The 16771-nt window shown below is 43.1% G+C and overlaps 2 protein-coding genes across 5 annotated transcripts in view; one reads left to right on the forward strand and one right to left on the reverse strand.

Annotated features, from left to right (window-relative positions):
- The window catches only part of sirt6 (sirtuin 6), a 34697-nt gene extending 32688 nt beyond the window's left edge, over positions 1-2009 (forward strand). For all 4 annotated transcript variants that reach the window (XM_069928503.1, XM_069928505.1, XM_069928504.1 and 1 more), the window contains one exon: positions 613-2009. In XM_069928503.1, coding sequence (XP_069784604.1) covers positions 613-966 — 354 coding nt within the window. In that variant the 3' untranslated portion in view covers positions 967-2009. The remainder of the gene's footprint in view (positions 1-612) is intronic.
- An 11661-nt stretch (positions 2010-13670) lies between these two features.
- On the reverse strand, positions 13671-16555 carry LOC138756838 (relaxin-3 receptor 1-like). The gene is made up of 2 exons (XM_069923229.1): positions 15450-16555; positions 13671-13725 (listed from the first exon to the last, which is right to left on the reverse strand). The coding sequence occupies exons 1-2, from the start codon at positions 16553-16555 to the stop codon at positions 13671-13673; spliced, it is 1161 nt and encodes a 386-aa protein (XP_069779330.1).
- Positions 16556-16771: the final 216 nt, after the last annotated feature.

A 16771-nucleotide genomic window follows, 5' to 3' on the forward strand; every position in this document is an offset into this window, starting at 1 on the left:
CTTGTGCATCTCCTCGTATTTATCAAGATACAATTCAGTATGTCCTTTCTCTGTCCATCTTATCACCTGAACAACATTGTTCTGTAACCAAAGATAACCATCCTCTCTATCAACACCATCAGTCTTCTGCCATCTGTCAACTTTCTTGGAGATGTGATGAGCAAAATCACAGGTGAAATGAAGCTTGGTAACTGCAGATTCTGCTCTGCCCCTTCACACCCTACCTTTATGTACATCTACCTTATGTACCCAAATATCTTATTCTTATTTTAAATTAGCAGACTATTTTCATTCTGTCTTTGCATTTTTTATTTTACATCCTCTCATCTTTCTACATTCAGCTAAAACTGGCTTAAGCTTTAATTTTTCAATCGTCACGTCTTCCTTTTTCATTGTCGTCTAACCAAATCCATTAACAGCCCACTGAAATTGGCATTTTCAGTTAAATATTTTCATTCTTTTGAATTAAGCCTCACAATAACAAGCCCTGTTTATTAAATGTTGCCCTTTTATAAACTGAGGAAAATTGTATTAATTCTCATTAATTGGTTAGACCTTCTCAGCAGGTACTGTAAGTTTTTTTTGTGAATGTATTCCTATTTGTGTCCCCAGGACAGGTATTCAGACCTTCGGATATTTGGTTACGTTGATGAAGTTGTTACTAAATTAATGAAACACCTTGGCATTGAAATCCCTGAATGGGAAGGACCCCAGGTGGTGGAGACAGCAGAGCCAATTAAGCAAGAAATGGGGAACCACCTTTCAGTGAAAGAAGATCTGGACAATAAACCCAAAATTGAGGTCAAGCAGCAAAATGGAGATGCAGTAGATGAGGGGACAAGTGGCCTGGAATCACTAGTGTCACTCCCCTCTCAAACCAATAGCTGTTACAAACCAGATTGCCAGGACGTGGACTGTAATACATTTGAGACAAAGCGCATCAAGCTGGAGCCAGTCATGGTGTAAAGCATCTTCTTGGTTTTCCCCTACAAACATCATTGCTTTATTGTGACTACACATCTAATTATTTTATAAACTGGATTTTGAATCTGCAACAAATCTGATTGCGTAAATGTATATTTTTCTTTAAGGTAAAGGAACCTGTTTTTAATTCTGCATCTGCAATCTCTTGAGTCTCCTGTTAAACTGTAGCTCTGAAGAAAATTACTAAGGGCCAACCGTTCCTCTCTTTGTTTCTTATTGTTCAGAGGACAATGTGGGGCCCAAGGGCTTTTATTGTTATACAGCTCCATAACTCTTTGTATCAGATGAATTCGGAATTTTTCATGCACATTTAATATCATTGTTTTTTTTTATTTTTTTATTTATATTTTCAAATCAACATGAAATTCATCAATTACATAAAAGAAACTGAGGAAGAAAAACAATTGTTTTATGTCTTGTAAACAATGCATGTCATAAATAATGCTGTATAGCTGAGGGAGGAGTTTTGTGAATATGAAACACGTTCTGTTACTCATTCACAGAATGCTGGCGAGGTTGGTTTCTAACATTTGTGGATTTTATTCATTAAGGTGACACCTTCAAAATGAAGATCCGGCAAGGGGTGGGGGTGGGGGGGTGGATTTCTAGTGCCTCAACTGTCCAGCCTGTAGATCACTGAGATCTTCTGGATATAATTTTATTGCCTAATAATCTGAAAATTATGCCATCGTGTCATCTGGGAGAATGTATCTCCTCATGTCATTTACTCCTACTGACACAGGACCGCTCGATTTGGAGTACGTTCCAATAGTTAATCTGCTCTGATTGATGAACAGTTATATTGTACATGCATTTACGTAGCAAGCAATTATGTTAGAATATCTGAGGATTTACCATTAGAGTGCAGTAATTATTGTGTAGACACCGTTTAACCAACACTAATTATTTAGCCAATAACTGAACATTGTACGGTAAAACATTAAATTGTTAAGTCTGCAATCCTGATGTACAAAGCAAACCTAATGGATGCCTATGAGTTTGCATTACATTTCAATTGTATGTAATTACTGTTGTTGTTTGTGCGCTGAGGGCTAGAAATCCGGCATGTGCCAGCATTTCTGCACTTGATTTCAAGTCATACATTGAAAGAGGTTGAAAGGATAGAGTATCGAAAAGATTCACTGGGAGGGAAGGCCGCAGTTAAAACAGGAGGTGGGATAGGCTTATGTTTAATCTCAGTTGGTCATGGGAGACTGAGGGGAGACCTCGGAGGTTTATGAAATAATAATTGACATGGGTAAGATAGATAGTCAAATGCCCTTTCCGAGGCTGAACACGAGATGGAAGAGATCAAAGAGTGTTTTTTCACGTAGAGGGTGGTGAATTTCTGTCACTACCTGCTAGAGAATGTACTCCTATGCACCACCCTCGCCTCGATGCGGAGATATCAGCGGCAACCTGCCCTCTCACTGCCACAGCTCTGGACCTCGCTGGCCATGGCCTGAAGTGGACCCTTCCTATACTACCACTACTGAATCCATGCGTCCATCAGCCGGCTCTACACCTGATGTCCACTAAGGATCATAAACTTGCCTCCCTTGCCACAGCAGCCTCTGCAATCCTCAATGTGCATCCCATCTCGGCCCCAGCCACCAAACCCACAGAGCCCTGGCCTCTGCTGCACACCCGGCGGAGCTCCCAACGCCATGGCTGCTGACAGTAAACCAGGAAATTATAGGCCAGAGTGCCTGATAGCAGTGGTGGGTAGATTATTGGAGGGTGTTCTGAGAGATCGGATATACAAGTATTTGGACAGCCAAGGGCTGATTAAAGATAGCAAGCCTTTGTGTGTTTATTAAATCTTAGAATTTTTGAGAAAGTAGGTGAAGGAAAGGCTGTGAATGTTACTTTTTTATATAGATATATATCTATATAGACTAGTAAGGGCTTAAACAAGGTCCCACATGGGAGGTTAGTTCAGAAGATTCGGACACTAGGTATCCATGGAGAGGTTATAAACTGGATTCTAAATTGGCTGAATGGGAGAAGACAGAGAATGGTAATGGATGATTGCTTCTCAGACTGGAGGCTGATAATGAGTGGTTTGCTTCAGGAAACGGTGCTGGGACCTTTGTTGTTTGTTGTCTATATCAATGATGTGGTAAACTGGATCAGGGATCAGCAAGTTTGCTGCTGACACTAGGGGCTTTCAAACTGCCTTGTAAAATGGGGTTAACCAGGCAATTTGCGTGGTTAGCGCCCATTCACAGGGCAGTTTGAAAGGGTCTGACACGGTTATTCATGTCAGAAATCAACTGGGTCCGTGCCCTACCTCAGAGGTAGTCAGGGAACCCATTAAAACTTACCGAGGTCACGTCCTCCCGTGACTTGAAAGTGAAAATGGCCGACCCGGTGGTTCTGGTGACGTCAGCGCTTGCATGGTTGCATAACCGGGCACCAAGTTCAATGGTAGAGGAGAAACTGTGAAGTGCAAATCAGTGAATGGGACATTACAGCGTGGTTTAAACATGTTGTAAGCATCTAAATTATTTACTTCATCTCATCTCTTTTGATAGTTTTGAGTGTTCAGGTAGAGATAGGGACTTAATTGCAACCTTGAAACCTGCAGTCTGTTCCCCCCCCCCCCCCCCCAATGCTAATCATCTTGCCTGCCTTTGTGTGCATTGTAAAGGAAAAAGGTAATTGGAGCAACTTTTTCAGCTAGTGTCCTGGCAGATATTCAATCTTACCATCTTGATCAGGATTTCAGCTAATTAGAGCAATGGCTGGTGTATGGATGGAGGCAGAGAGGAGCTGCTCTCCATAAGGGGAGATCTAGATGTTAGCAAACTTTTATCGCATACAGTGAAAAAAGGTCGTATGTACAACCTCATTGTGCTGAGGCTGAAAAGGTAAGGAAAGGCAAAAACTCGTGTTATAAACAAACTGAAAAACCTGCAAAGAGACTTATGCAGGTCAACGACCTCAACAGCTGCTTGGAGTGGCCCTATAGTCAGCAGGCTTTTAATATCTGGGGCATCAGCCTGTCTGCAATCCCTATTTCACTCATTGCTAACTTGGATACCCTGCCAACTGCTGAAACCCCCCCCACGCCAGGGATGCACACACCAAGCTGAAAGGTCCCATTGAGGCATCCACTCCCAGCACGATCCAGGCCTCCTTCGAGCCAAGTCCTCAGATGGGGGTGAGTTGGAGGACATCACGGCAGAGGACTCCAGCGGCCTGGCAGGAATGCCCATGGGCACCTGCACTGTCCTAGCATGCCAACTATGGAGGAGGGGCACGTGAATGGTAAGCCTGAACAGAACATGCAGCATTCCATGCTGGTGAGCTTCGAGTGTTTCATTCAGCTGTACATGTCAGGTTGGTAAGTGCGCCTGACCCGTATGCTGTGTAAAATCTGCTCCCTTTCACTGCAGGATTCCAGAGGAGGAGAGCAACCTGGGACCAGGGCACCGTCGAGGCAATCCACGGCTTCATGAAGGTGCTGGACGAGGAGCATGACCATGTGAGGCAGGAGAGGAGACTGGAGGTGTACCAGTCTATGCATGCTGAACAACAGGAACTGATGAGGCGCGGCCTGGATAGCTTCCAGGTGATTCTCTTGGAGCAGACATCCATCATGCGCCAAATGAATTCTTCAGAGCAAGTATGTCCAGATCTCCGCAGGGACCCCTTCACAAGACCCCCAACCAGCACCCTCCTTGCCGCCTTCCACCTCCCCTCTTGTGCCGATTCACTCTCAACTGCAAATAACCCATTCCCAGCAGGCCAGTCAACAGCAGCTCATTCCCACTGCAGTGGTTGCCCATGGAGACCTCTATCCCTCCTCCCACCCTCTCAGCTGTGCTGTCACTGAGAGGCAATGAGATTTTTACATCTCAACATAGCGTGTAATCTTTTTACAGACATGCAGGGGTTTTTCCCATGGCTGCCACTAGATTAATTTGTGTTTTAAGGTTTATTCCGAGGGAATAGAGATGATGCATGGGTCTGATGTTATTTGTTTCCCTTTTATTGTGTATTTCTTTTTAAATATCTGTCGTGTTGAATGAAATGCGCTGGTGACAGATGCAACTTTTTAATAAGATTTATAAATTTATGGAGGAGTAGATACTGATTTTAAGGCATTAAGTCCAAATATTTTTACATCACATGTTCTATGCACGTGGTCGTAATGCACAGATAATGGTCACTTTACGATTGTAGATTTGCACTGTACTTTATAGGACTTTGCACTACTTGACTGCACAATGTTTTATTGAGCCATGTAGAAATTACTACATGATAACTGCCCTCCAAGCCTTCCTATGTAATCAAATAAAGCATAGCTTTGACATCATCCCACAGACTTCGCTGTCCAATGCTTACATAGTTGACACAATCACGGTTGGCATGGGCAAGTCGTGCTGTCGAATCACGCAATGGTGTTCTCTGTGGCTGAGGGCTCCTGAGTGATGTCCCTCTCAGGCAAGTATTTATCCACCTCCATCATCACAAAAGTGATAGAGGACACCACAGGCAATGACAACGTCAAACACGAATGGCGTACTGATGTCCAACAGCTTGCTCAAATGTCTCCATTGTCCCTTGAGCTGACCAAAGGCATTCTCCCCCACTCTCCAACACAATCATCTCCTTGATTTTGTTAACATTGAGCGCAATTGTCGTTCCACCATTCAACGAGCTGATCTCTTTCCCTCCCGTACGCTGCCTCATTGCTGTTTATGTTCCTACTGACAACTGTGGTGTCATCGGCAAACTTGTAGATGGCGTTAGAATTGTGCCTGTCCACACAGTCATGGGTGTATAATGAGTAGAGCAGTGGGATAAGCACACATTCTTGGGGTGACCCTGTGTTGATAATCAGCGAGAAGATGTTGAATCCAATCCATACTGACTGTGGCCTTCTGATAAGAAAGTCAAGGATCCAGTTGCAGAGCAGGGTACAGAGGCCTAGAGTTTGTAGCTTCTTGACCAGCACTGAAGGAATAATGGTATTGAAGGCCGAGCTGTACTCGATGAAGAGCAGTTCTATGTACGAGATGCGATGTTCGAGGTGATAAATTATCATTCAAGGTTAATCTGTCATTTGTTATTCCTGGTACCGATGATATTTTGCCTGATTTTTTTTTTAATAGCTATAATTTGTGCGTTTTTAAATAACGCAACAAACTGTTTTCTCTCCTGGCTATTTTCCTCAATGTAACCTTTGTAAGGGATACTGGAATGGGAGGAGTCAAGCAAGTGCTCATTAGAAATGAAGTATTATGGGTTAAATCAGGGTGAAGGGATGCTGGAATGGGAGGAGTCAAGCAAGTGCTCATTAGAAATGAAGTATTATGGGTTAAATCAGGGTGAAGGGATGCTGGAATGGGAGGAGTCAAGCAAGTGCTCATTAGAAATGAAGTATTATGGGTTAAATCAGGGTGAAGGGATGCTGGAATGGGAGGAGTCAAGCAAGTGCTCATTACAAATGAAGTATTATGGGTTAAATCAGGGTGAAGGGATGCTGGAATGGGAGGAGTCAAGCAAGTGCTCATTAGAAATGAAGTAGTATGGGTTAAATCAGGGTGAAGGGATGCTGGAATGGGAGGAGTTGAGCAAGTGCTCATTAGAAATGAAGTATTATGGGTTAAATCAGGGTGAAGGGATGCTGGAATGGGAGGAGTCGAGCAAGTGCTCATTAGAAATGAAGTATTATGGGTTAAATCAGGGTGAAGGGATGCTGGAATGGGAGGAGTCAAGCAAGTGCTCATGAGAAATGAAGTATTATGGGTTAAATCAGGGTGAAGGGATGCTGGAATGGGAGGAGTCAAGCAAGTGCTCACTAGAAATGAAGTATTATGGGTTAAATCAGGGTGAAGGGATGCTGGAATTGGAGAGTCAAGCAAGTGCTCATTAGAAATGAAGTATTATGGGTTAAATCAGGGTGAAGGGATGCTGGAATGGGAGGAGTCAAGCAATTGCTCATTAGAAATGAAGTATTATGGGTTAAATCAGGGTGAAGGGATGCTGGAATGGGAGGAGTCAAGCAAGTGCTCATTAGAAATGAAGTATTATGGGTTAAATCAGGGTGAAGGGATGCTGGAATGGGAGGAGTCAAGCAAGTGCTCATTAGAAATGAAGTATTATGGGTTAAATCAGGGTGAAGGGATGCTGGAATGGGAGGAGTCAAGCGAGTGCTCATTAGAAATGAAGTATTATGGGTTAAATCAGGGTGAAGGGATGCTGGAATGGGAGGAGTCAAGCGAGTGCTCATTAGAAATGAAGTATTATGGGTTAAATCAGGGTGAAGGGATGCTGGAATGGGAGGAGTCAAGCAAGTGCTCATTAGCAATGAAGTATTATGGGTTAAATCAGGGTGAAGGGATGCTGGAATGGGAGGAGTCAAGCAAGTGCTCATTAGAAATGAAGTATTATGGGTTAAATCAGGGTGAAGGGATGCTGGAATGGGAGGAAGGTTATAAAAGTATAATAAAATAAGGATCTTCAAAACAGGATAGCAAGTAGATAGCTTTAGCAAGTCTTGGGGATTGATGAATGAGTAAAGAACAAAGACATGATATTTCCTGGCTAACAAGTTTGCAGGAAGGCACATAAACTGATAAGAAGTTAGAATCCACGTGGGCAGAATTACCTAATGCTAAACCAATCCAGGAGGCAGAAGAATGTTAGGGGGAAGGCATCTCTGTACTGAAATGAAATGTAGAAAAGATGGGTCAGCCTCAGTATCTATGTGTATTCCCAGGGTAAGGGGAAGCACCCAACTTTGCATTGTTGTAATAGTATAATAAAGTTCTTTGTTCTCAATTTTTGTCTTGAGCAAATTCTGTGAAGGTACTTCTGCTTCTCACACCCTGATCAATGTGCCTGAACCTCGGACTTTTTTAAATTACAAATTCCTGTTTAGTAATGGTCTCTCAATTCTCTGTTAATATCCATTAACACTTCTCTCAGAGTAGCTCTGGAATGTTTATCATTACAATTACATCTCTCGTGCGCATTTTATATTGACACTATCTAATTATTATAAGGCATTTTTGTACACAAGTTGCTGCTGTTTGCTGTCATTTGAAACTAACTTACAAAATCAGAGATTGATTAGTTTACGGATATGAAGGAATCGAAGTAAATGGAGTGTTGGGAATAGGCTGATACAGAGGGGAAGTGCAACAAACCTCTTGCCCAGAGTATTGGTAACCAGAGGACACAGGTTTAAGTTGGCGGGGGGGGGGGGGGGGTGGGGGGAGATATTTAACAGGGACCTAAATAGAGTCTACAGATCCTGGTGTCGAGTGGAATACATAAACGTACTGGAAAAACTCAGCAGGTCACGCAGCATCCTTAGGAAGGAAAAGGTCATATTTGTTTCAGTACTGGAGCCTTCGTCAGATCTAAGCAAGAAGGTGCCTAAATTTTTTTTTAAAGTGGGGTAACAGATCATAAGTGGATACAGGTGGCAGGGTGTTAAATTAAGAAAAAAGCTGATAAGTAATAGGGAGTGGGTTGAGGGTCGCTCTCTGAAGGAAGGAAAGGGGGTCTGGAGCTGGAGGAAAGGAGATAGAGCAAAAGGGAGAGGAGGTTGATGGGAATTTGGTGTTAATGCCGTCTGGTTGGAGAATGCCACACAGTGAGTGGGGGATGTAGTTGAGGCAGGCGCTATTGCAACGTTTAAAAGAATAGATGGACACATGGATAGAATGTGTTTAGGGGACCAAATCCAGGCAGGTGGAATGAGTGTAGGTGGGACATTTTGGTCAACATGGGCTGGTTGGGCCAAAGGGCCTGTTTTCCACAATCTATGTAAACCCCTGCCATCTCCTCATTGAACAGATTTGAGGGGTTGAGTGGCCTTCTTCCGCCTCTAACTTTTCTGTTAAAGTTAAATGTGAAAGCTGAGCAGAGAGCAAAAGGAAAAAATAATCAACAAACCAGAGAAGCGATTGGAGAGAATAAGCTGGGTAGAGGTTTATTTGAGTTTGCTTGGAGTAATTAACACAGAGGGTAGCATTCTACATCTTTCTTCCATAGTACAAACATCGAAAGAGGAAACAAAAAGGCCTCCACATCTACATGCACCTGAAATGTTATTCCTGGTTACATCTATTTCACAATTCTAATGCAGGGTGAAACACACCATCAACGTGTACTCAATGCTGTCAGAGCGTGCCTTAAATGGTAGGGTTCTGTTGTACATACTTTGTCACTAGCATTGAAGACTTGGTAACTCGGTAAATCTCAGTAAGATTCATTTACAATTTTGTTATTATTTAAGTGAAGCAAAGCTGCCCAGAACTCCTGCAGATCAAAGCAACACTTATTAACAGCTAATCTTACTATAGAATTTAATTGTTGTTTATTAAAATAGTGTTTAATGCTAATTGTGTGGTTATCAAATATTGAAAATTAAATATGCAAAGAAAAATAAATAAAATATATTGCTCATATATCAGTTGGGGTAATGTGGCTCCTGGTGTCTGGGTGATCTTAATTCGTTCTATTGAATAGTCATGTAAGTTATGGCCTTGTGATTCATGTGTTATGAATCACAATTTGAATTCATATGATTCATGTTAAGTCTGAGCCATCACATTTAACTTTTTCAGGTATAGACACTGGTACATAGAGATCAAACAAGGAACTGAAAATCTATCTGGCAGCATTTTCACTACAAATAAAATGATACAAGTGTGGGGGTTTGGACAAGAGTAGCTTTGGAAGTAACATGCTGTAAGACATTACTGGACTAGGTAACAAAGACATGCCATTAAACATATATACAGCTGATAGTCATACAGTGTGGAAGCAGGCTCTTCAACCCAACTTGCCCCGACTGACCAAAATATCCCACCCACACTACTTCCACCTGCCACCATTTGGCATTTTCTAGTCTTAGCCTCTTCAACTGCATTCATTAAAGGATTTTTGATGACACTCTCATTTGTGGCTGCTACTCTGGCAACAAGGAGCCTCCCAAACTTGGTTCACATTAGATCCATTTATTTTAGGAATCCTGAGCCAGAAATGAATTCAAATCCCAAAGTTGAAATATTATTAACATGGTTATCTAGAACAAGCTGCCAAAGGAAGGGATAGGGACAGGTACAATAGTAAGCTTAAAGTATATTTTAAGTATAGCAGACAATATCAAAGAGCTTATTTGGATGCTAATGTTAAAATTGGGAAATTCATATATCAGGAGGGAATGGGTCCACTATACCAACCCATTGGACAGCAGTAGTAATAATAAGCTTAACATTCTTCTACCTCCCACTGGTTGGACTGGGTGCAGTAGTTTGTTATTCTTGTTCTTTCAAGAAGAACGATTTTACGTGGGTTTAACACTTAACCAAAACTTTGATTACCTTGAGCTGCTTCAACTGGCTTCCAGCGACAATGCCCGGGACTCCCATCCTATACTACTCATTGCATGCTGGGAAATGTAGTTCTTATTTACATGCCTAATAACACAAACTTCAGTTGCATGTCAGGCTCATTTGATCAGTATGTGTGACTTCTTTCCATAACGTAGCAGCAAGAGTCCAGTAGTAATTGGCATTATACAGTGGGATGGTTAGTGTAATGGTTGGAGCAAAGTTATTACAGCGCCAGCGATCCATTTAAAAGTCATATGTCTAAAGTAAATTACCTCATTTTTATGCTGGTGTAAACCCTCTGTGATGTAAAATTTGAGGCTTCTTTGATTCACATGTGCGGGACTTGCCCTAATTTAGAAAAAGCTTGGAAAGATATTTTTCAAACATCAGTGATTCTTAAGGTTAAATTGGAACCTTGCCCTCTAATAGCTCTTTTCAGATCATTTCGAGATGATAATGTTTTATTGACTTCTGCTCAAAACCAAATTTTATCTTTTACTTTCATTGATAGCCAGACATGCAATTTTGATTAACTGGAAAGACAACAATGGCTAAATGATATTATGTCTTGTTTAAGTTTAGAAAAATATAGGTATGCCATTAAAGATTCAAATACTAATGTCCTAAAGACATGGGGCTCTTTTATGGACCATGACCATAATTAAGGTTTTAGGGTTGTCAGACTTTTTGATGCTGAGCTGTCTGTGTCCAGTTTGTTGTCACTTGATGCCCACACATTAGGTTTTTTTTCCAACCTTGTATAGTGGTTTGGTTTTTTTTTTCTTGTCATTTGTATTTCATTCTATAAATTGTACTGTTTAATTTTTGTAAACCTTACTAAAAATAACTTAAAAAGAAAAGGCATTTAGCCAGGTACATTAGGGAAAGTTTAAAAGGATATGGGGTAAATGCTACTAGAACTGATTGCCTTTTACTTTCTATGGATGCTTTGTAACCTGCTGAATTTCTCCAGCACTTTTGTGTACTTCATTGGACCACAGCATCTGCAGATTTTCTTGTCGATGAGCTTGGTCAGCATGGACATGTTGGGCCAAAGGACCTATTTCCATGCTGCAGAACTCGATGGCTCTACCCGTGCATCCTAAATCATTCAGATTAAAGGTTTATCAGCAGTGCCTCCTTGACAAGATATGAACTTAAAAACCAAAGAGAGTTGTCAAAGAACGATGGAATGGAGTCACAACCAGCTGTATTACACACAACAATTATTACTAGACACTAAAAGGTGTACATTTTGTCACAGAGTACAATGCACATTATTCGCTACTATCTTTATGCAAAACTCACATTACATTGTGGCCTGCTTGGATCCACAATTTTCTTTCTAATCCTCCTTTCATCTGGTAGACTCATGTATAGAACCACCAGAACATGCACTGGAACATCCATGGACGACACATGCTTATTCATGGATATTACCCATGCTTCATGCTAAATCAGGACTTCACAGGACACATCTGAGCAGGATCCTGGTTAACCCATCACAAATAATTCTGCTTTGAATAGATAACCCATGTAGCAAATCGCCCTTGGGACGTTCTCCCTTCTGTTCCCATATCCTCCCCCAACCACCCTTTGTACTATCACCCTGCCCAACACAGCCTCCAGTGGACAAATAACACAAAGGAGAGAACTTTAACCATGTGACTTAATCACTCAGTCCTTGCATACTTTGGGAACTGGCAGCGTCAGCGCATGACAGAAGTGTTTCCGGCCTGCTTCATAGCACCAGCACAATGTTTCTAACACAGTAGATGTTCTGCTTTGAATTAGTTACATCTAACTGGTATAGGATAAACAAAACAAAAAAATTAAGGTTAAAATGAAATTAATTGACATGTCCAAATTGGTACCGTATTATTTCTCCCTCTTTATGCTTATAATCACAGATTTCCTCCAGGTGCCCCTATTTTCATCCTATATCTCAGAGATGTAAGTTGGTGAATTAATTGGGCCCTAAAATTGCCCCGAATATGCAAGTCAATGACATAATTTGGGGGCGGATGAAAGAGCAGAAATATGATTTGTGAAGGATTTGAGTCAATGGATGCTTGATGATCAGTATAGCCCCAATGGGCCGAAGAGCCATTTCAGTTCTGTATTGCTCTTTGAGTCTATGACATCTGGATTGCAGTCAGGGCTGCCTCAGTAAGAGGAGAACTGCCTGTCTCACCGGCAGCTGAAGTTGGATCCTGGTCATCCAGGAACATGGAACAAAAACTGCCTGAGAAATACCTTGACTCCAGACTGAGCAACACTCACTCCCCCTCTCCAGCTCACTGCTTGTCCAAACCATCAGCTTTGAGAAATACTCGTTCATTATTAAAAATGAAACCTACCAAGAAAATAAACACCTTTTTGTGTCAAGTAACAACTGTTGTGTGTTATACAGCTGGTTGTGACTCCATTCCATTGTTCTTTGACAACTCTCTTTGGTTTTTTTAAGTTCATATCTTGTCAAGGAGGCAATGCTGATAAAACCTTTAATCTGAATGATTTAGGATGCACAGGTAGAGTCATCGAGTTCTGCAGCATGGAAATAGGTCCTTTGGCCCAACATGTCCATGCTGACCAAGCTCATGAAAATACTTCAAATAATTCATACATTTTTCATAACAATTAATGAAAAGAAGGAGCATCTATCTTCCAATGAAATGTATGGAAGTTGTGCCAGGTCTAATCCACTGTGGTCGCTGATCCCAGATGTCCCTATGTAACTGCTGGCACTTCCAAGTTTTAGCCATGGGCTCTTGGATGTAATTGATATTGTCTGCCTGTACACAGAGTTTAACAAGACCTTATCTTGGATTCTGACTGCAGCTGATAATTTGCTCAAAATAACAACTTTCAATTACAAGCTCTCCCTCAATTATAAATGTAGTTGTTTTCAAAGCTTCCTCATAAAATGCTGCCACAGCAAACAACCAGATCATTATACCTCGTGACTCAAAATTGAGTTCAGCTTGCACGAGCATCAAACCAATGTTTAGGTCGTGCCTCTGAGGGCCTTTTACTATTGCAAGTTGAGCTCTGTGTTCAACACACTTGCACTTAACCAACCACATGACACAATTCAGTTACAAGACATTTTGAGGCAGATTTTTCCCTTATAGAGAAGAACATAGTGAACCAAAGAGGCATAGTTTGGAGCAGTTGATGGTCCCCCATCAGTTCAATTTGTAACTGTATTGGTTAAGGTTGGCCACTTGGACAAAGCCAGCGACATGGAGGTTGGCTTCAGGCGATATATCTGAGATGGAACTTGAAACTCTGGATGCTGCAGGATCTCACAGGATTGGGTTTTTAGGACGATCCACCACATTTGTGGTCTTTGCTTGATTCCTCAGGTGGAGCAGCCCTGAGAGGAGGAAATATGAGAGTCATATCAGCATGAATGTGCAGGATGATTAATTGTGCATTAACTGGATGCTTAAGGCAAATTATGCTGTGCAAGGCTGGTCATGTCTTACAAACTTTTTTTTGAGAGGGTGACAAAGATGATTTATGACAGTGGTTCTCGACCTTTTCCTTTCCACTTGCCTACCACCTTACTAAGCACAGACCATCTGTAGCATCCTATGCCATAGGTGCTCTGTGGTTAGTAAGTGATTACTTAAGGTGGCATGTGAGCGGAAATAAAAAGATTGAGAACCACTGATTAATGTGGATAGGACAGTGGATCTTGTCGACATGAACTTAACTAAGGTACTTAACTTGGTCCCCCCATGGTGGATTGACCAGAGAAGGCAGGGTAGTGGAGAAGAGATGTTTCTCTGAATGAAAGTCTATGAGCAGTGGGGATCAGTGGATGGATATCTGTTGTATGTGATATACATTTGGATGATTTGGATGAAAATGTAATGAGGCTGGTTCGGAACCTGACAAGTGACACAGAATTTGATGGAGTTGTGGATAGTGAAAAATATTATCGAAAGATACAGCAGGATGTAGGTCAGTTGTAGCTATGGGCAAAAAAAATAGTGGATGACATTTGATATGGACAGTGAGGGGGGTACAGAAATGGGAACACCATTAGGAGCATTAATGTGCATAGGGAATTGGGGTGCAACTGCACAGTTCTCTGAAAGCAGCAACAAAAGATGATAGAATGGTAAAGATCGAGCACAGTTGCCTTCATCATTTGGAATATTAAGTCTCTTCTTCTGGCCATCCATTCCCATAGGATGATGATGGTTCCTTTCAGTCAGTTCGTGGGGCTTGATATGAGGATACCCCAATCCTCAGCAAAGAACAGGGTGTGTGTGACTGGATTTAGGTGAGTAGGGGGTTGCACAGGTCCAGACCCACCCTCTCCACATCCCCTCCCGGACCCAGCAGCACGGTGAGGTCCAAGACTGCTGGGGGAAGTCCTGTTGCAGTGAATGGCCAGACCTAGCATCCATGCAAGGGATACCCTTTCCGCACTTCACAGCACGTGCTGCTAGATGGTCGTTGATCCTACAAGAGGGTTTGTCCTCCCTTTGATGGGTCTTGTTTTTCATCCTGCAGGGTGTCCACCCACCCTCTGTACCAGGCAAGCCTGGTGGGGGAGGCAGTTTAGTCACCAACCACCTGACCATGCAACAGGTAGGGCTGGGTTACATGGTACCAGTAGCACTCAGACCAATGACCTGACATATAGTGGCAGGATAATTAAGTATAAAAGTAGGGAAGTCATGTAGCAGCTATAAAACATGTTTTATGTGATTATACATAGAAATTATTTAGATGAGAATCTAACTGGGCTGGTTCGGACCCTACAAGTAACATAAAAGTTTGCTCCCACATTCCAAAAAAAATGTAAGGGATTAGTTTGTTAATTGGTCACATCGGTGCGGGTTCGTGGATAGGAAGCTTTTGTTAACACTCCTGTAATTCTTTTGGTACAATTTATCCATAGTATGTCCTAAGATGAGGTGAATGTCAACTGTCATCAATCTTGACACAGTTAACGCAACCTAACATTTAAATGAAGACCGAAAGCAGGAGCTCATCTGAACCTTGGGATCACCATGAAACCTGTGACAGATCCTGCATAGCACGCTGGTAGAACCGTGAACACAACTGGGAATGGTTTCTCACCTTGTCCTGGTGATGGTGACCAGCAGTTGTCTCTTCTTGCCAGGCGCCGCGCACGACACCGAAGGGCGAATCTGGTGGAGGCGGCTTAGTTTCAGCACCAGGTCGCGGACAGCTGCCTGAAACTCTCTCCTCATCAGGCAGTAGAGAACTGGATTGAGGCAGCTGTTGCTGTGAGCCAGGCAGACGGTTATTGGGAAGACGTACGCCTGGGTGTTGTAAAATGCCGAGCTGAAATGAACCACGTTCAGCTTGATGAAGGCACTCCAGAGGGTGATGGCTTGGTTGGGCAACCAACTCAAGAAGAAGGCCAACACCACGATGGTGATGGACCTGGTCACCCTGGAGGTTCTCTTTGGGTTGATGCTGCTGGGTTCTTTGCTGTTCACGAAACGCAGCAACAGGAGGTAAGAGACTGAGATAATCCCAAGGGGTAGGATGAAACCCACCATGACTTTTAGACCTTGGTAGACCCCAAACCAAAACTGGGGGTTGCTGTGAAGTTGGGGGAACTTGGCGATGCAGAGTTCTTCGGTAGGGAGGACGATGGTGGTTGAGTAGGTGGCCTGGGGAAGGGTCACCAGGCAGGCCAAGACCCAAATGAAGATGCAGGTCAGTCTGTCCCAGGAGGTGGAGGATCTTCTCTTCATCTTCAACGACCGGGATACCGAGCAGTACCGGCTGATGCTCATTGCGGCGAGGAAGAATACGCTGGCGTACATGCTCATCACTGTCACCGAGGACACCACCTTACACATGACCCTGCCAAAAGGCCAGCTGAAGTCCATGACCGTGTCGGCTGCCCAGAAAGGCAGCATCAGCACGAAATGTATGTCGGTCATGGCCAGGCCCATGACCAAAATGGTCATCGTGGACTTCTTCTTGTTGGCGTGCAGGAGGAGGAGAACCAGGGTATTTCCCACCAGACCAAAGACACACACCACAGAGTACAGGATGCAGATCAGGATCCTGGTCACCTTGTACCCATTATTGTGTACCTGAGCTTCATGGAACATCAAGGAAATCATCAAGTCTTCCAGACACTGTTTGGTTTGATTCGGCGAGAAGTTCATTCCGTCCTCGTCCAGGTGGCAGTCTCGGTCAGACATTGCTGCCGCCACCCCAACTCTTCGCAGCCGCCGGCAGGGGGGTCTGGGTGGCTGCTGGGAGCCCTGGCGCTGCTTGTGGATGCTCCCGAAGGTCTGGTCCAAGGCGGTGGCTCCTGAAATCGTCCGTCTCCCCTCGTCCCTACCCCTCCTCCCGACCCCCTCCAGGTCCCTCTTCCCGATCCCTCCCTACCCCTCCTCTCGATCCCTCTCCCTACC

This window comes from Narcine bancroftii, chromosome 3 (assembly GCF_036971445.1).
Source record: "Narcine bancroftii isolate sNarBan1 chromosome 3, sNarBan1.hap1, whole genome shotgun sequence".
Classification (NCBI taxonomy): Eukaryota; Metazoa; Chordata; class Chondrichthyes; order Torpediniformes; family Narcinidae; genus Narcine; species Narcine bancroftii.

What these genes read in the sequence shown, in the direction of transcription:
- LOC138756838 (XM_069923229.1), bottom strand. Translation starts at nt 16,555, where the DNA reads ATGTCTGACCGAGACTGCCACCTGGACGAGGACGGAATGAACTTCTCG. An exon ending in GTCACCATCACCAGGACAAG is followed by an intron (nt 13,726 to 15,449) that starts GTGAGAAACCAT and finishes TCCTCCTCTCAG; the next exon opens with GGCTGCTCCACCTGAGGAAT.